Source organism: Drosophila simulans, chromosome 3R (assembly GCF_016746395.2).
Source record: "Drosophila simulans strain w501 chromosome 3R, Prin_Dsim_3.1, whole genome shotgun sequence".
NCBI lineage: Eukaryota > Metazoa > Arthropoda > Insecta > Diptera > Drosophilidae > Drosophila > Drosophila simulans.
Window position 1 is genome coordinate 26,325,470 of NC_052523.2, and position 18,086 is coordinate 26,343,555.

Below are 18,086 nucleotides of genomic sequence, written 5' to 3' on the forward strand. Positions count from 1 at the left end.
CCCTTTTATGGCTGCCCTTAATCACAACATGTGACATCGCAGCAGGATACTGCTCCTTCAAGGAATTAAAGTTCGAACACATGTAGCGACTCAGGGAACGCTGCGCTTGGCGCTGATTAATTACAGGACAACAGAGGGCGAGTTGGCTTAATTGGAAGTTTGCTTAGTTTTAGATTGTTTAATGTTTATTCACGTTCTCTAGCTCATGTAAAAAACTCATATTCCCAGATGAACCGGCGAACCAGTGATACTCTCGAACGAGAACCCGCCACTCTAGACATTCAGGTAGTTGTCGGGGAATTCGAAGGTAACATCGCGGCCAGTCAGCTTCTTGTAGACCGAGGTGAAGGTGTCGACCTGGAGGGAGAAATAGAGCACGTATTAGTGAACATGAACAGGAATTCACTTATTTATTGCAGTGTACAGCGCCGCAACCTCCGCTGCGGCAGAAAATACCGCAGCGAAGATATCGTACGGTAGGCTGGATTTATCTTCCGCTTATATAGGAAGTCCCAAGGCACCAGGAAACTAAACGGCGCTCGGGAGGCAAATAGGCGGCACTTAAAGTGCATCGTGTGTGTTTTCAGATTAGTAACTCTAGATGTAAGGTGCTGTTGCAATCCTTAAGTAATGATGCTGTCCTGGCAAAATAGACCCACCATTGTGGAGTGATTCGTTGCATTACTTTGCGTTCTGTTTGACGATCGCTGGACTTGAACAACGTCCAGAAAATAACACAAGAACGGTGATGGAAACCAAAGGCTAAAAAGGCTAAGTGTTGACATGAATGTGGCGCATATAGTAATGCAGTAGCCGTGGAGAGTCGGCTCAACATTGTGGAGTGATTAGCGGCAGTTAATCTACGTTCTGTTTGACAATCGCTGAGCTTAGGTAATCGCTTAGCGAATAACACAAGAACGGAGTTCACAATTAGCATTCTCATGGATTTTCAACTGTGGCAATCCTTTAGTAATGATGCAGTCCTGGTAGAATAGACCCACCATTGTGGAGTGATTCGTTGCTTCAGTATGCGTTCTGTTTGACGCTCGCTAGGCCATGAAATGGTCTAGCGAATAACACAAGAACGGTGCTAGAAACCAAGGTACTTAAAAGATTGTAAGGAACTGTGGCGAGCCGGAAAGTAATGCAGTAGCCCTGGAAAGCCGGCTCAACATTGTGGAGTGATAAGCTGCCATTAATGTACGTTCTGTTTGACAATCACTGGCTTTGAAAGGACAGCCAGCGAAAAACACAAGAACGATGTATCAGACCAACTGTGGCCAATATTTGGAGATGCAGGACCGCAATGGCTTCTAATGCCTGCAATAACGAGTAATTGGCCCTGGCTGTTCTGCGTCCCCTGGCGAAGATTGAGCTCCATGGCAAGGAAGGCCCAAATATCGAGGGTACGCCCTGCTAACACACACGATGCACTCTTCTGTGAGGTGGAGGATTCTATGCTTACTTTGTGTTCAATGGTGGTCTGCTGGTTCTTGTCCAGGTGCACCTTGACCAGCTGGGAGCCGTCCAGCTTGACGCGGATGCGCTTGCCCACGATCTCGGCGGGGAAGACCAGATCCTCAAGGATGGCGTCGTACACAGCGGTCAGAGTCCTGGAGCGTGGACGCTTCTGCTTGAGGGGGTTGCGGGCCTTGCGCGTGGGCTTGGGCAGGATCTTGCGCTCAGCAATCACGACGACGTGCTTGCCCGAGAACTTCTTCTCCAGCTCGCGGACCAGGATGATCTGGATCTTCTGGAACACCTTCTGCTGTGGAATGGGCACGTAGATGATGACGGCCTGCGTGCAGAGAGTGGGTTACGGATTACTACTGGAGCCTCCACATGTACGGCATATACTGTTGTTTACCTTCTTGCTGCCGAACTCGATCTCGCGGGCACGGGTGATGTGCAGATCGCGCAGGTAGGGCTTCAGGTCGCTGTTGGCCTCGAGTTCCACCAACGCCTGGGCAATGGACTTCTCGAAGTCATCGGGATCCGAGCCGCCGGGCTTGATAATCTTGGAGCCGATAGCCATCTGTAATGTTCATCGCCGGTATTTTAGCTTTCGGTTCAATTACAAACACTAGATTCGCTGTGGCAGCCGCGTCCCCACAACGCAGTACAATCACAAATCGCCGGCAATCGGCGTTATTTAGCTAGCATTTCTCTGGATATACGCGAAAATCATAATTTGCCATCATCTTTGCGGCCTTTTCTTTTATTATTTCGCTGCACTGCGTTGTGGCGACCGCGTATTTTGGCCATTTTCGGCGACGGAAGAAAAAAAGTACCACCTTTGTCGACTATTTTGACAGGAAAGGAAGTCGAGCCACGACGTAGAGGTGGAACACAGAGCGTGTTGTTATCGATGGGACACGCGCGATGGTTGTTCGATACTATCGATACACTTGCAGGAACAATTATTCGTCGAAAATACAAGGTATTGCTCAATATACCATATTTATCAATATAAAATAACATTAATTCAAGAAAATTTGATTAGTATTTCTTTAAAATGTTAAAGCAATTCAATATTTTGCGTGTAAACATCGATAGTTCTTAGCAAAGATTGTGTACAACGAATATATGAGTTAACATCGATAACTTTGTATGCCACTATTGGTTTATGTTTGGTCAAATTTTATTATAAAACTTTTATTAATAAGTTAGTTTTAAACTTTTTGCCTGTAAAAAGACTCTATGCCTGCTGACAAATACCTGTTGTATGAAAAATATATTAAGTTTCTTTGAAAATATATATCGATAGGTTCGTTTAGGGTTATCGACCATGCTTCAGCGACTTGTGTCTCCACTTATGTTGCGATTAAAGCCCCACAGGTGGCGCGATTGTTTCCATATGTGACGATAATACAAAAATAATTACAAGTATTTTTGTTAACTTTAATACAGAAAACTAATATATGTTTTGAATGGATTACCATAAAATAGAAATTTAATGAGATTATTAACAATATAACTTTCCTATTATTTATGGCCTTAAATATTTGTTTAGATAATATTTACATAGACAAATTGAACCTTTTCAACTTACCTTTTTAAATGATCTTTAAATTTTTGGCATATTGATAATATAATATATGTAAATTCCAGTGCCATTTGCCGTGGGAGTTTTGACCTACAGAATTCTAGAACCTTATTTTATAGAAAACTATTGAATGAAAACTTAGTAACTTGCTATGGTTTTTAGTTATTCCAAGAAATATGCTCTTGAATAAAAACCTTTTAAGTCTCTTTCAATGCAAAAACACGTGTTCTTTTTTTACATATTGTAATTAATATGTTTAAGGTCTAATTATTATTGTAAACGTTTTTTCGGTAGGATGATTGCCTATAAAACCACTTGCTTTTCAGTCTAAATCATCAGTGTAAAATTCGGAAAACACAGCGATCTAGATATGAAATACTTTGTGGTCCTTGTCGTCCTGGCCCTCATTTTGGCCATCGCCGTGGGTCCTTCGGATGCAGTGTTCATTGATATTCTTGACAAAATGGTTTGTTTCTTCTTTAAACAAGTGTATTTAACAATAAAGTATAAACATTTGTGTTTCTACAGGAAAACGCAATACACAAAGCTGCTCAAGCGGGAATTGGCATAGCTAAGCCCATTGAAAATATGATCTTGCCGAAGTCAACGAAGTAACGCAAATCTGTTCTGCACTGCAATTCAAATAATGTATAAAACGAAAATAAACACAAATTTTTAAATCTGAAAAACAATTAATTTACTAACGTAAGACTTTTAGTTAACTTAGTTAATATAGACTGGGATGTTAAATAAATTTTCAGACTCGTACGTGCTCAGTAAACAATTATTTTTTATTGTCTTTAAATGCCTATAGAGTTTTCTAAAATTTATGTAGTGCCTTTAGTAAAGTATTGTTGTGATTCCCCTCGAAAAATAACAAAAATTTGAAGTCTTTATATAAATAAATTGATATAGTAAATGAACTTTACTGTCTTTGAAAGAAAGAAAGAGACCAATTCAAATTGCTATAAGAAAAGAGTAACTAAAGTTCTAATTCAAATTGACCGTTTAAAGGATTTTACTCTTTGTAATTTACATATTTGGATTATGGCATTGAAATCCCCGACTGTTCCCTAGATCAGATGTGTGATTGGAATCAGATTGGTTACCTTCAGTGTACTTTTTCTTTGCAAAAATCCCCGGTCATGCCTTATCTGTCATTCTGTTTTTCAAGCTGACTGTTGCGCCTATAAAAGCTCTCGCCTTTTGTATCGCAGCCATCAGTCGCTCAGACCTCACTGCAATATCAATATCTTTAGCTTCGTCTAATCAAGAAAAATCAAGAAACTATCACAATGAACTTCTACAACATCTTCGTTTTCGTCGCTCTCATTCTGGCCATCACCATTGGACAATCGGAAGCTGGCTGGCTGAAGAAAATTGGCAAGAAAATCGTAAGACCTTCCATTTCAAATATGTTAAGCCAGAAATTAACTGACTTACTTCTTTTTATAGGAACGCGTTGGTCAGCACACTCGGGATGCCACAATCCAGGGACTGGGAGTCGCTCAACAGGCCGCCAATGTCGCCGCCACTGCCCGAGGTTGACCACAACTAATATAAATAATTATTTATTTAAAGATATATTTATTCTGTTGCTCCATGTAAATAAAACCACTTTAAAAATTCAAAAAATTCGACTCAAACTTTATTTTTTAAAAAGTGTGAGGAAAACGAACGAATGTATACACACATTTTAAATATACTTAAGAGGTATTGTTTATATAGAATATTACAAATCGCAATGCCGATGAATTAGTAGTTTTCGCTTCTTTTTCGATTTGGAAAGGCCGAGATTATGTCTTATCTGTCGTAGTATAATTCGGCTCGCCTATAAAAAGACCAGGCTTTTAATTTTAATTATCAGTCGCTTAGTACGTAGTGAAACAATTAGATTCATTTGTATAACTATTAAATAAAATGAATCACAATACCATCTGGATTTTATTTGTCTTCATCCTGACCACTTATTGGCCGCAAACGGAAGCTGGCTTCTTTGGGACATTAGTAAGCTTAGATATTTTGAAAGAATTCTTTGCATCGAACCACGATTCTAAATCCTCAGAAAGACGTTGGTCTGTACACCCTAAATGCTACCCTGCAAGTTGCTGAAGTCGCCTCGAAAGCAGCAAATGTCGCAATCACTGCCAGGGGGTAAACATAAGTTTGGGTATTATATATAAGAAATTAAATTTATATATTTTATTTTACACATTTTTTGTCTATTATTAATAATGTAATAAACGCTTTTCAAGCGATAATTCAAATTTATTTGTGGGCTTATCGCAAATTATTTCGTATTATTTCCATAGGTAAGGTAAAAAATCCCTACGCATATGAAATATGCAAATATAAAAATCCAAATGATCGGTATGGATTCCTCTCGTGTACTTTCAGCCATAAAAATCCACATTTAAGCCTTGTCAGGCGCTGAACTTAAGCTGATTTTTTTTATAAAAGCTCTCGGCGTTCCTGGTGCAATCAACAGTCGATCTTCTCCATTGCAACAGCAGCATCAGAGCTATAGCTACTCAAGCAAAATCTAAAGTCAAGGCTCCTCGAAATATACCTATCTAATTAATATTTATATAAAATCTTATTTATTTAATAAATTTACGTAAATAAAACATTCGCAAAAGCAATATTTTGTCTCTAAAGATCTATTCTTCGAATGTGTGAAATGAATGAAAACCCTATCTATAGTTTTATAGTTTTTGGAGCGCACGTGCCAAAAATATATGTACAACCAATAATCCACTAATTAATTTCGTTGTATTGTATAGATTTAAATTCTATTGATAATATTTTCGTCTGGGAAAATCCACTTATATGCCTTATCTCTATAAGTAGAAGTGCGTTCGCCTATAAAAAGACTTAAGGCTGAGCTCTGAGCTTCAGTCCAAAAAAAACATTAGCAAACAAACATTTGCTGCTTTTTCCAGTCTGTAAATATATATTACTTAATATGATCTTTAGCCACATCTTTTTGCTTGCTTTCATCATCCTGGCAATTAACTTGCAACACTCGCATGCCGGTTGGCTGGCGAATAGAGCCTCGGATATTGTAAGTTTAAAGCAATTATGTACATCTTTTACATCGATCTAACTAAAATTCCTCTCCATAGAAGGAGAAATCTGAGAAGACTTTTAGATACTTCAAAAACGCAGTCCTTGAGGTCATTGAAGTCGGCCAAAAAGCCGCGGATGTTGCTGCCACAGCCAGGGGTCAAAAAAAGTAGATTATTACCAGTTTTTTCTTGATTTGCTACAAATATTTAATAAAATCTATAAGTATTAAATGATAAGAACCTCCAAGATTCTACTTTTATTTATGCTAACCAGTTTTTGTGATAACATTTTGATGAGCTTACAGAGGAATACATTCATTTTGTTCTATATATTGTCTTAATTTCATTTTATTAATATCTGCTTGCTTATATTTTAATAATTTGACATTGGCACTGAGTATCTATTTTCATTATGTTAATTTTCCTAATGCATTAATAATAAATAAGAGAAATTAGCGGGTTGAAGATCTTTAAGACTTGATTTCAACCTCGAGCGGTGGCTGCAACATTGGCGGCTTGTTGGGCGATTCCGAGGACCTGGATTGAGGCATCCCTGGTGTGCTGGCCAATGCGTTCCTAAAAGGAAAATCGAGTTTAATAATTCATTTCATTTAGTTTAGAAGGGAATCCATACGATTTTCTTTCCCAGCTTCCTAAGCCAACCAGCCTCTGTGTTTCCCAGGCTGATGGCCAGGATGAGGGCCACGAAGACGAAGATCTTGTTGAAGTTCATGACGAGATTGTTGGCTTACGACTGGATTGAAAGAAAGCTTAAGCTGCTGCAGTGAGAACTGTGAGACTGATGACTGGACATCAAAGAGATTGAGCTTATATAGCGATTCCAACAGATGCTGCGGCTGCACAGACGGGGATTTTTTCTGCGGGACAAAAGTTCACCAGAAGATGGACTGAGATCGGAGCAGCACCATGATTATGACTTACTCAAGTGATATTTCAGAACAAGTTGTTGGTTGCAAACTATGATTTGATTAATCTTTTTAATTATGCTGATTTAAACTAGCTTATTAAACTAAAATTGACACAGCCATACATTAGTAATAATATACTTTTTAAACTTTTAGGGGACCATGCAAGTGTATTCTGCACAACATTGTGTTGTGTTTTTCCCTAGTAAGCATTCCCCTAAAACAAGCCTCCCATTTGTATTATTTTTTAATTTTTATTAATTTTTTTTCACAAACAAAATCCCCTTTGCCATCGTATCAGCATCACAGATGCTGTCTTCATCTTTTTTGAAATTAATAAGACTATCAGTCACTTAGTTCGCAATGGAACTGAATTATCAGCAGAGTTAATAACTCGGGGATTGAACCAGATGCAATTAAATACTACAAGAAAAATGTTAATTTATATACTAATATACTTTATATAGCCCACAAATATAAGTTAACAACAACTATACACAGCATCAGTAGAAATATGATATTTCCTGGATACAAGAAATCCCCTCAATCAAAATGTCATTATCCATTTATTGTCCACTCCCAGCATAATGTATTCCATCAATTGTGGTCACAAACAATTTCAATAAAAACAAAACACATTCGCACAGCAAAAGTACGGGAAATAACGCCAAACATTCGATCGCCATGCGAAATGGATTAATCAGCAAACACGTTTCATTGGCTTCCCCACAACAGAGCAAAAAAAAAGGGGAAACAACAACTGAGTATTACTCAATGGGTTGAACGATCGTAGAATTGAGTTAGAACTACTAGATCGACTGACACATACGCGCTACCTCGAACTTAACTTAATTGATGACTCGAAAGAATGTTGGTCAACAGATGCTAAGAACCTAAAGATACTTTGGAGAATGTCTCCTTTGAGTAAAGACCCTATGTAGTTTATTGTCTAATTAACTACTTGTATTTCCCTTTCCCCATATTTTCTGCAATAAAATGTACCCCGAGTAATTTCCATGAGTAATGGGTAACCAGCTTCTACTACGAATAAGTTTTATGAATGGATTTACTCGCGTGTGATTTCTCTTACCTCGTAAAGCACAAAGAACCCACGACCAAGTAGATCTCGTTACCGATGACGTATTCTGACTCAATGATTCAAGTGATCGATCAAGCTGGCAGTTTCACGCCGCACCTGCAATTGATCCGATCCCCTCCCTTACGTGCTCCCTATTTCTTTATCAGCACCTTCCGCTTATCAGTTTAGGTTCCGCTGTTTTAACGAATGTGAATCCCAAGGAAAAAGTTCCCCGGCGGCATCTGCTGATTAAGACTCGCCTATCGAGGAGGCAAGGCCAAGATGCTCAAACATTGACACAGCCATTGTCTCCAGGTGGGCTGATGGTCTTCATCAGCTGGAATGGGAATTTGGATTCCGGGGATGCCTGCTAAAAGATCATCTGAATCACTTTCGTGACTAATGGGACTTATACTTTACTTAATTATTAAATGTATATGAAATATATAAGAAGTAAAGTAAAGATTTAAATTAAACTGAAATTTAAGAGCTGCCAGCCGAACTACTAATACACACTTCCCAGACATTTCCCTCACCTTAATATCATTTAAGACTTGTCTGCCGAATAGCTCCCTCCAATTTGAGTAGTTGAGCCGGCCTTTGCAACCAGTTGCGGCATTTACTGACTTACTTACGCTTCCCTGGGCTCACCAACTAGATACTCCGAAGGCTGAGGATGTGGATGAGGACGAGTCCTGGCGGTTATGACACAGGACTCGCTGGCTCCTTTTGTGTCTCCGTCTGCCACTTGTAGCTGTCACTCAGCGGTTAATTCGAGCGATTTTATTTACATTTCGCAGAGGCCATGGAACCGGAAAGGAGCAGCAAGGAAGCGGAGTCAAGGCCCAAGATGGATAAAGCGTTTTTACTTGTTAAGGAAATTAGTGGCATATCCTGACAGGGCGCCCATCATCCTCGCAGCTTCGCATCCTAGATGCTCTATTCTTATATCCTTATATCCTTCCCTTTCCACATTGAGTGTGTGTGTGTTTTGCCTCCCTTGCTGATTTAATTCATTTGTTGTCTTTGCTGCGCGTCTATTGTCTGCCCCTCGATGTTGGTTTTTTATGGCTGAAATTAAAGTTACATTTTCGTGGTGGTTGATATTATGTGCCGATGTGCGCGAAAGCCTACATCCCCCTCTCAAAAATCAAGTACAGTTGCGTTAGTGTGTCCTTTTTGTAAATCTAAATTATATTTGAAAATATTGTTTAGAATTGCTATTGCTTTTTGAACACATGGAAGCTAAGCGAAGAACGCTCTATTTTTATTAGCAGCTGCTCAAACAGATTACCGAAGACAGTCTTCGCCCAGTAAAGAAGGGGATTCACTGCAGTCTTTCTCTTTTCGCTGCGAAAAGTTCCCCGTCGTCGCCTTATCGGCATCGCATTCTTCGCTATAAAAGCCGCCTGTGCCAGAAGTCCAGTCATCAGTCGCTCAGTTCCCACAGCAGCAGCTATATCAACAGCTAAATCTCAATCTTTATAAATATATATATACCAAGGAATTAAATCTAAAAAATTCAACATGAACTTCTACAAGATCTTCGTCTTCGTCGCCCTCATCCTGGCCATCAGCATTGGACAATCTGAAGCCGGTTGGCTGAAGAAACTGGGCAAGAGAATCGTAAGTTAAGCAACAAAATATATGAAATGCTTGTAAATTTTACTAATTTGTTTAATAATCACTTGCAAAGGAGCGCATTGGCCAGCACACCCGGGATGCCACCATTCAAGGACTGGGGATTGCGCAACAGGCCGCCAATGTGGCAGCCACCGCCAGAGGATGAGCCTTTAATGTCCATCAAAGGACTCTCGCAGGATAACGCGCTTAATTATACACACTTATTTATTCGCCAGCCATAGAAATAAACTAGCTTACATCCCAGTAATTTACATGTGCATATGTGTCCATGTTTTTGGGTTATCCATGGCCATCACGAGCTTGATTACACTTTCCCAGGGTGGATGGGCTTTTCCGGTTTTCCCACAGTTTCCCGGCGATTGCCGGGATCAGGGCACAAGTGTAAGGGCTCCCTTGGGCCATCGACTTGTGCCCCGGGTCCACCTCTTGTTGGTGGTCATTTTGGGCACAAAACGCGTCCAAATGTCAAAACACTTGTGAACTGCGAACTGGGAACCTTTTTGTGGGCGGGGTTTGCGTTGGGTTGAAAGTTGAAATGGGTGAGAGTTGCCCTTGGCCCATGTGTGTGTTCCTTGTTGTGTGTTCGGCTGGTAATTTGCTTTGATTTACTTACATGGGAGCGGAGGTCGCGCCACGTGACCGCAAAGTTTACATTAAATTATCGGAGCTCCTTGAGGAAATGATTCGCAGGTTTCGCGAAAGCAAAACACTGCGAGTGGGGGTAATGAAATTGGAATATTCCTTCTAGCATCACATGAGTGGTTAGAAAAGTAATTACAAATAAATGGTTAACCAAAATATATGAGAACGGGGATGAAGAGCAACGTTAATGTACTAGTATCCATTTTTTCCAATAAAAGTGCCCAAAGTTCGCTTAAAAAACCGCAACCGAATCAATTTTAAAGGCACTTCCGATGTCGCCCTACCTAATTACACGGCATCTCCATCGGATTAGGCCAACTCGCCTGGGAAATCGACAGCTTGGGATGCCGAATTCGACGCCTCGGGCTCAAAAGCGCTAAAAGCCAGAGCACATGGTCTGAATTATTGACAGATTAGACCTGGATTGTCTGCCAGTCAATCATTATCGTCGTGCTCGGCGCCTCAGAAGCGCGGAATCCAACTTCAAATGGCGATGGCGATGGAGCCGTGGCAGCTGCCAAATGATTTGAATAACAATAAAGATCAGCTTTTGTCTGCCGGCTGTATTTTGTAATTTATGCATTGATTTCCGCCACCCCCCTCGCAGTAATAATCATTTTGAAATTACACAAAAAGCGAACCGTAGTGTAATTTCCTCGTGAGCCGCCCGTGGCGCAGATTGTAAAATTTGAAAATTTCATAAGGCAAATCCCGGAAAATCATGCGTAAGCCCCTCCTCGAACAGCACTCGAGAATCTGTTGCTAAAAATATTGTGTAATATGCGTTGTAGCTGTGGAGAAAGGCGGAATAAGTATGTGGCACCCCGCCAGGATGCCCCTTGTAAGCGAAATCCTCTCCAGAAATCGTTTACAAACCATTGAGAAGCCGCCGATGTATCAATAATATTTGCCCACCCAGTTCAAAGGTGGTGAAAGTTGTTTTAAAATATATTACGCGCAGATGGGGGATGTCGGCCGTTCGGCCGGGAATAATGTTTGACTTAATTTCTTTTATGGCTCAATATAACCATTATTCGCACTGCTCCGAGCGTAATCAGCAAATTTAAATTCAATTCGCCTTTTAAAGTGTCAGAAGCAGTTTGGAATGGAGTGGAACTTAACCACCCGTCTATCACCCACTCCACAAAATGAACTGCGGTTTCACTTTCATTCGAGATATTTCATTTATCATATTTAAAATGCCATAGTCGCTGTCACTTCATAGAATTTCCCAGACAGCTAACGATGTCAGGCGATGATTTCCTCGTAGATACACTCAACTCTTTGTTATTAAGCATGCAACAGAAAGAAAAGGTAACTCAACAGATACTTCTCAACTTCTTCTTCGTACTTTCCTACTTTTTAAAATGTATATTTAACTTTAAGAACTAACCAAGAATACCTATAAAAACTATGCATTGTAAGGAAAATGTATTTAGTTGTACTGTCCCAATGTCGTTCTTCCCATTGTTAGTTACATGTCATCATCAAATCAGACGTTTTGCCAGACTGGATGACGCTTTGATTTCATTTCCAGCACTGCACTGCCATTCTAAGCGCGTTATAAATCACAAAGATACACAAAAACATACATATATGTCTGCCCTCGAGTACTCATATATGGATGCTTTTTATTTGGTTTTGTCGAGCAATTCGAAATAAGAGCAGCTCTCGGCGGCGACAACAATGCAAAACAATTCAATTTATGAAATATTTTCCCCGAACCCTTGCTCCTCAATCCGCATCCGTATCTTTGTCTGTGGCGCGAATAAGTGTGCGTGTGAGTATCTGTGTGTGCATGGGGAATGCCAAGTCGGGAATTACACCGTACAGCTCATACGCAATTCGGGTTCCCTGGCTTGGCCAAGATTTATTGTCAGCTTGACGATTAACAAAGGTGGCCCCGGATTTTGGCCCCCTGCCCTGGAATATCTCACCCCTTTCGAGCCAGCAATTTAATAAACAGACTACAACAATGGCAGCGCTTTTGGGTGCCTTTTCAGGACAAACGAAATGAAATTGCTGGGCACATAGGCATTTTTTATTGTGTGTATCTTGCAGCCGGGACATTATGCTCATCCAGTGAGCCAAGGTCCTGTCAGCGCATAACTTTCCCGGGGCAATAAAATCAATTCAATTGTTGCCAGCTTCCAGGCGAATGCCTCCCAATGAGATCCTTTTAGATCAGATCGCGTGAGGATGCATAGATAGCTTGAATCCACACCCGAATATGGATATGAATATGAATGGGGAGGTGTTGAGCACACAGTTCAATGCGTCACCACTGGATGACCTCATGGGCTCAGCAATCTTTTTATTAGGAATGCCGATGATGGGCGGAAAAATGCTTAAAAGTGAAATCTCACTTGACAAAGGAACTACATATGTACATGTACATCATACATGTGGATGATTGAAAGAAGCTAAGAACCCTATAACATAAAAACGAAACTTTTGCCACGGATATGAAACAACTTTGGAACATAACAGCGAGCTTATTGGCAATAAAAATGATATAAAAGGATTGTGAAATAGATATAAAAAATTAAGTACAGAATGCTTTTTTTTGCTTAAATGAAATGTGTTGTTTTTCTCTATTTACTATACTCTACTAACCACATTGTATGGAATACATCTGCCATTGCTCCCCTCTCAGTAATTAATTCGCGCCGAGATAAGCGAACAATCCAATTAAAACTGGCGGCACAGGCCGAACTTTTGACTTTCAATTAATAACAATTTGACGCCTCAGCAGCTTCCGCCCGCGAAAAAGGAACAAGGAACACCAGGACTCCCCCATCCACATCCTGGCATTATTCCAAAGATAAAAGAAGGCAGTGGGCCGAAAAAGAGAGAGACATTTCCGACTGACAGGCACACGTCAGATCCTTTCGAGGCGCAAATTAATCTCGATCCTGGCAGCGAGTGGCGAAAAAATTATTAATGAGGCGCATGTGTGTGAGTGGGAAAAATTCGTAATCACGCGCGGAGAAAAAAATGTGAGCCACGAAAATGAGGAAAATGCCGGCGAAAACGCAACAGGGCGAGCGACCCTCATTAACGGGAAATTAGTTTTGCTCTGATTTCTGTCATCTCGGAATCTAGGACTTTCTGGGTCTCCCATCCATCGCAGGACGAACAAAAGGACCCAAGGACAGTGCCCATTCCCGGGGTGATTAAATGCGGAAATGAGGAAAACATCCAGTTCTCCTGGTCGCTGACACTTTTGCGATTAGCGCAAATCAAAGCCGAGCAAGCGATTCCTAGGTGTCGCAATTGCACCAAATTAGTCCTTCTGCAGGGGATTGGACTGGCAGCCAGGACAACAATGGAGCGGAGGATTAAGTTCTGGACGCATTTCATTTGAATTAATTTGCGGCACTCAAGTGCCACACATAAATCCTCTTTCCTCTCAAGAGCATTATGTAAATGCGGACTCTTGTCCTGTTCTGGCATGGTTTTTGTTGGTCCTTTGCAGGTCCTGCAATGCAAGAATCTACACTCCCAGAAAAATTAAGCAAAATATTATTAAATAGATATATTATATAGATATATGCAGTATCTGATAGGTTGTCGTAAGTATGCAAGCTAAGATCATCCATTAAGTTTTTAGACATACCCTTATTATTTATATGTTTTAAGATATAAGATGTTTTTCTCAGTGTCTTAAAAGGAGAGTGTATTGTGCGGACACCTTTTGAGCGCACTTAATTATGCGTAAATCTTGCAGGGACTTTTCCGAATTTTCCATGCGTTTCTGCCTCATTTTAACCAAATTTGGCGCAATTATTGCCGCTTTTTGTACTCCTGTCAGCGGCAGGTACAGTCTGACCTCTGACTTCGATGCCCGGTACAGTCGAGCCCAATTACAGGATGGCGGTGCCCCATATAGAGTTTCATTCGCATTTTTCAATTACCAATCTAGGGCTCAGTTTTCTTTGCCATCCTCTCCACTCGGCATTGTTTGTCCTGGCCGTTGTTTGGTTTATTGATATGTTGTCGTTGCGGTCCTCTGGGGAAAATGGGCTGTCTCGACGCGTTTCGGGTTTTCCAGCTCTCCAACGGCTGCCAGCTTCCCCAATAATTTGTTTAATGGCAGCGTAAAAAATTAGACCATATTGAATGTCAATTGTTTGATTTTTTGATTAAGGTTCCGTTTCCCATCGTTGTTGGTCGATTGTTTGCTCTCAGCTTTGATTAAATATTGAAAGAGTAAAGTAGCGTAACTTGAGGCTAACCTGATCTGATATGGAGTTACCCCTCGAAAGTAAAAAAGAAAATACACGAGGATGTAAGTGGAGAGTTTTCCAGCGGGCTTTACAATATTTTTTAATAACAATCCTGGATAGGTGGGCCATCTGTGGCGGCTTTGCGTCATCCAGTGGCATCATTAATCAAAACTCTTTTTTACTTTACGGCCCAAAGGACATTAGCATAACGAGGCAAGGATAAATGGAAAATGGGGGAAAATAAAGCAAAGTCGTGTCAATTTACGCGCCGACAGCCAAGAGGGAAAACCTCAGAAGAGCCCAAAGAAAACACTTTGCACTGGCTTAAAAATTGCAAACGGATGTGAAAAGTCTTCCGGATTTTCCTTGCCCGCTTTCCCAGGCAGTCACTCAGTCACACATGTGCCCTGCTTCCCAGCCCAACTATTTAGCGGCAAAACATCATTAATTTTTACAATCGCGAGGTCTACATTTTGATGCTGATGCTGATGACATCAACGCCCAAATCATTTCTGTCACGCCAGGACACTTTCACCCACGGCATCCGTATCCGAAACCGAATCTGCATCTGAATCTCAATCCTCCCCGCCATTGTTGTCGTCGCGACACTCGCAATTTTTTTAAATTCGCAAAGGAAGTTGACTGGAACATATGTTGCGCGTAGTTCCAGCGATTTGGTAAGTGTCTTCAAGAGCCCGTTACTTTTGACGTGTTGCTGATTGGCGCCAATGGCAGTTTTCTATTTTTCGGAGGGTGGCGAACAATTTCCTTCTGGCGCTGAAATCTTTCTCGCTAAATGAATGCAAATTTTTATTTAAACATTTCGCTAAATGGCAACGAGCTGTCAATATGTTTGTCCGTATCTTCATTGTGTCATGAGAAGTTTGCGATCTGGGAAAATAAGGAAGAGGGGTCGCGATGTTGGTCGTGAGTGCTAGTGACAGCTTGAAAAATGGCAAGTTGAGGCAAATTTGATTTGCACTTCGTGTTAACACTGATTCGCATCGAATGAGTCAACTTGAGGTGGGGACTACACAGCAATCTGACAGATACTTTAGTCCGTGTAGGCGTTACTGTACCATTTGTGCTAGGCTCATGAATACTTTGATTAGCCAGGGGCTAGCAAGTCCCTCAATGACTGGCAATGTCCTTTTAAACCCCCGTAAAATGAAAACTTCCAAACAGGACCTAACGAGCGGAAAATGCGTTTTGAAGTTCGCTGGCATCATCGTGTGCTCTCATGGCAACCCTTAACCTCTTCAGCCTCCGTGTTGGCCAATTAACAGACCGTTGACCACTTGACCAGCCGGAGAAAGTGTTTTCCCCGGTATTCCCCGGCTGTCCCAACCCCTTTCGCACCATTCAGCTGTCTAATTGAAAGTCATTGTGTGATGTGTGTTGCCGTGAATGAATTGAATTTAAAGTCCACTGCGTGGCACATTTGTCGCATGAGTATGCAACCTCAAACAGGTTGACCAGCTGCCTGGATTGCCGGGCTTCCCCGCTGACCAGGGTTGCCACCAGTGCGATGGCAACTGTCAAATTTGACAAATGACTGGTCAAGCGGGTCGCGGCGGTTTGTCCTGCCAAATTGTCTCGCATGAGTGGGCAATTCCTGGCCTTGTTTCCATTACGTGCTCATTGCACACAAGTTAAACAGTTGTCCAAAGCTCAAGCTCATTCCACCGTATTTGACACTTTTTCAGGGATTACAGCTTTTTATGTAAAGTAACAGCCAAGTCTTAATAAAAACATATTTGAAATAAAAGTGGGAATCTCAGTTTCGCGATTTCAATCTTAAAGGGTTATTCGCGCTTATTATTTGTTCTTACCCGAATGATGTCAGGGCTGTCACAACCTTATCATTACCGCCTTATCTCACCTAATAACTGAGTGAAATTGAAACAGCTTAACCCTTATAAACAAGTCACAGCTGTCAGGGGTCCTAACCCCACCGCATCACCCCGTTTTCCACCATAAATCAACGCGTCAAATGGAAAAGCGGGAGATTCGCAGTGAAAAATTAGAAAATATGAACGCGGATGCAAAGTGTGCGTGCCCCAGCCCTTGAAAATCGAATTCCCGAGAAGGGGTTGCCAAGTCAAACCGCATGGGTGAAGGGTTTCGGGAGGCAGGATTTGGAATTGGTTCGGGGACTTACAAGCGTCCAACATCAATCAAAACACGCGACGAGCGTCGACTGGATTCCGCCGATCCGATGATGATGCGATTTGCACTAACGATGCAATCCCTATTCCTATGGCCCATCGCCCATTTCACACTCCCCCATGTAATCCGCACATGTGTGACAAGAAGTCATTTGAAATTGGTTGAAATTTAAAGTAGTTTGCCACGCTCGGAACCCTTTGGGATTTCCTTCGCCGCATCGTTGAGTCCTTTGAATAATGATGATGATGTCGTCGCGGGCTTTTCATCCGCATTTTTGGGAAAATTTGCATGTGAAAATCGGATGGGAGAGCGCGGAATTTGGCATGTGGAATGCGCCATGTAATTTACACGTCTGACAAAGTATCAATGCCATTGCCGATGACACGGAACCCTTCGTCCTCCGAGCCTTTTTCCCCCGATTTGGGTACGCCGCCGTCGGTAATGCACACACACATGACACAAATCGTCGCAAATCGTTTTTTACAGCACAACAAAGACTTCAGACACTGGAAGAAATTAGGCATAACTAAACATACTATAATTTATCTAGAGGGGACTTTCAGAAACACAAGGTATTTTAACAACACCTCGCAAGGCTTCCAAAATTCTGCTATTGAAAGTTAGTATGTTCCATTGAATGAGGTATGTTGTGGGCATACTTTTAGACACCTTTAAAATATATTTGAAATTATAAATCTGAGGCTAATACTTTTCGAGTATTTCCTAGTTGTAGAAAGCAGTTTTCCATGTATTACCGCACCCCTAGCTTTCCCACACCCCCTGTAATGTGTGCGTTTTCACGCCGTCCTGTGGGCGGGGTGCAAAAAATATCCCGCGGCGCTTTCGCTACACATCCTCACAACAATGTGTGAAAGTTTTTTTCTGTCTCGCAGCCCTCGGTGGCACCCCGAAATAATGAAAAGTAAAAAACGGAGCTCGGCATGTGTCAGCCACAGGCTCAAGGGGCACTCACTCCAGCCCCTTTGGACCCCCATTGTGGGGTTGTGTCTGCCCCCGTTTAGTAGTTTTTAATGTTGTTTTGCTCCCCGAGGCTTGGGCATTTGGTCTTCTTGTCCTGCGGCACTTTGTGCTCTTCTGCGAAATTAATTTTAACCACAGAAGTTGCAACATTCGATGATTAATGATTTGTTTGGCTGCCACACGCGATCGAAGGGCCAGCTGAAATCCCCCGAAATTTGATATGTTCGTTTTTTTATTGGATCCAAATTGAGATTATTCATTCCTCTGTTAACATAATTCATTAATAATTTTTATGACCGCTTG

General features: G+C 41.4%; 5 protein-coding genes, 1 long non-coding RNA gene and 4 other non-coding genes across 10 annotated transcripts; 3 read left to right on the top strand and 7 right to left on the bottom strand.

Annotated features, from left to right (window-relative positions):
- Positions 1-163: 163 nt before the first annotated feature.
- LOC6730195 (40S ribosomal protein S7) lies at positions 164-2,450 on the bottom strand. Its single transcript, XM_016173933.3, has 4 exons — positions 2,295-2,450; positions 1,868-2,035; positions 1,466-1,798; positions 164-357 (listed from the first exon to the last, which is right to left on the bottom strand). Exons 2-4 carry the CDS (start codon positions 2,033-2,035, stop codon positions 274-276), a joined length of 585 nt encoding a protein of 194 aa, XP_016036951.1. The 5' UTR covers positions 2,295-2,450; the 3' UTR covers positions 164-273.
- Positions 610-746, bottom strand: LOC120285112. Its single transcript, XR_005544425.1, has one exon. It is a non-coding gene; the product is annotated as a small nucleolar RNA psi18S-1377 (small nucleolar RNA).
- On the bottom strand, positions 786-921 carry LOC120285114. Its single transcript, XR_005544427.1, has one exon. It is a non-coding gene; the product is annotated as a small nucleolar RNA psi18S-1377 (small nucleolar RNA).
- LOC120285115 lies at positions 952-1,088 on the bottom strand. Its single transcript, XR_005544428.1, has one exon. It is a non-coding gene; the product is annotated as a small nucleolar RNA psi18S-1377 (small nucleolar RNA).
- Positions 1,123-1,261, bottom strand: LOC120285111. Its single transcript, XR_005544424.1, has one exon. It is a non-coding gene; the product is annotated as a small nucleolar RNA psi18S-1377 (small nucleolar RNA).
- Positions 2,451-3,354: 904 nt separating the features above from the next.
- On the top strand, positions 3,355-3,738 carry LOC6730191 (andropin). Its single transcript, XM_016177833.3, has 2 exons — positions 3,355-3,512; positions 3,575-3,738. The coding sequence occupies exons 1-2, from the start codon at positions 3,417-3,419 to the stop codon at positions 3,659-3,661; spliced, it is 183 nt and encodes a 60-aa protein (XP_016036952.1). The 5' UTR covers positions 3,355-3,416; the 3' UTR covers positions 3,662-3,738.
- A 509-nt stretch (positions 3,739-4,247) lies between these two features.
- Positions 4,248-4,681, top strand: LOC6730202 (cecropin-A1). The gene is made up of 2 exons (XM_002105451.4): positions 4,248-4,440; positions 4,502-4,681. The coding sequence occupies exons 1-2, from the start codon at positions 4,342-4,344 to the stop codon at positions 4,592-4,594; spliced, it is 192 nt and encodes a 63-aa protein (XP_002105487.1). The 5' UTR covers positions 4,248-4,341; the 3' UTR covers positions 4,595-4,681.
- LOC123327322 lies at positions 4,611-5,139 on the bottom strand. Its single transcript, XR_006541992.1, has 2 exons — positions 4,981-5,139; positions 4,611-4,877 (listed from the first exon to the last, which is right to left on the bottom strand). It is a non-coding gene; the product is annotated as an uncharacterized LOC123327322 (long non-coding RNA).
- Positions 5,140-6,432: 1,293 nt separating this feature from the next.
- Positions 6,433-6,933, bottom strand: LOC6730203 (cecropin-B). Its single transcript, XM_002105452.4, has 2 exons — positions 6,749-6,933; positions 6,433-6,690 (listed from the first exon to the last, which is right to left on the bottom strand). The coding sequence occupies exons 1-2, from the start codon at positions 6,845-6,847 to the stop codon at positions 6,598-6,600; spliced, it is 192 nt and encodes a 63-aa protein (XP_002105488.1). The 5' UTR covers positions 6,848-6,933; the 3' UTR covers positions 6,433-6,597.
- A 2,570-nt stretch (positions 6,934-9,503) lies between these two features.
- On the top strand, positions 9,504-10,009 carry LOC6730204 (cecropin-C). Its single transcript, XM_002105453.4, has 2 exons — positions 9,504-9,744; positions 9,815-10,009. Exons 1-2 carry the CDS (start codon positions 9,646-9,648, stop codon positions 9,905-9,907), a joined length of 192 nt encoding a protein of 63 aa, XP_002105489.1. The 5' UTR covers positions 9,504-9,645; the 3' UTR covers positions 9,908-10,009.
- Positions 10,010-18,086: the final 8,077 nt, after the last annotated feature.

Bases quoted from the DNA above. Each gene is read 5' to 3' on its own strand.
- LOC6730195 (XM_016173933.3), bottom strand. From the start codon at position 2,035: ATGGCTATCGGCTCCAAGATTATCAAGCCCGGCGGCTCGGATCCCGAT. The intron at 1,799-1,867 runs GTAAACAACAGT...CTCTGCACGCAG, and splicing joins TCGAGTTCGGCAGCAAGAAG to GCCGTCATCATCTACGTGCC. The intron at 358-1,465 runs GTAAGCATAGAA...TTCTCCCTCCAG, and splicing joins AGACCACCATTGAACACAAA to GTCGACACCTTCACCTCGGT.
- LOC6730191 (XM_016177833.3), top strand. From the start codon at position 3,417: ATGAAATACTTTGTGGTCCTTGTCGTCCTGGCCCTCATTTTGGCCATC. The intron at 3,513-3,574 runs GTTTGTTTCTTC...GTGTTTCTACAG, and splicing joins TTGATATTCTTGACAAAATG to GAAAACGCAATACACAAAGC.
- LOC6730202 (XM_002105451.4), top strand. From the start codon at position 4,342: ATGAACTTCTACAACATCTTCGTTTTCGTCGCTCTCATTCTGGCCATC. The intron at 4,441-4,501 runs GTAAGACCTTCC...TTCTTTTTATAG, and splicing joins AGAAAATTGGCAAGAAAATC to GAACGCGTTGGTCAGCACAC.
- LOC6730203 (XM_002105452.4), bottom strand. From the start codon at position 6,847: ATGAACTTCAACAAGATCTTCGTCTTCGTGGCCCTCATCCTGGCCATC. The intron at 6,691-6,748 runs GTATGGATTCCC...TTTTCCTTTTAG, and splicing joins GGAAGCTGGGAAAGAAAATC to GAACGCATTGGCCAGCACAC.
- LOC6730204 (XM_002105453.4), top strand. From the start codon at position 9,646: ATGAACTTCTACAAGATCTTCGTCTTCGTCGCCCTCATCCTGGCCATC. The intron at 9,745-9,814 runs GTAAGTTAAGCA...TCACTTGCAAAG, and splicing joins AGAAACTGGGCAAGAGAATC to GAGCGCATTGGCCAGCACAC.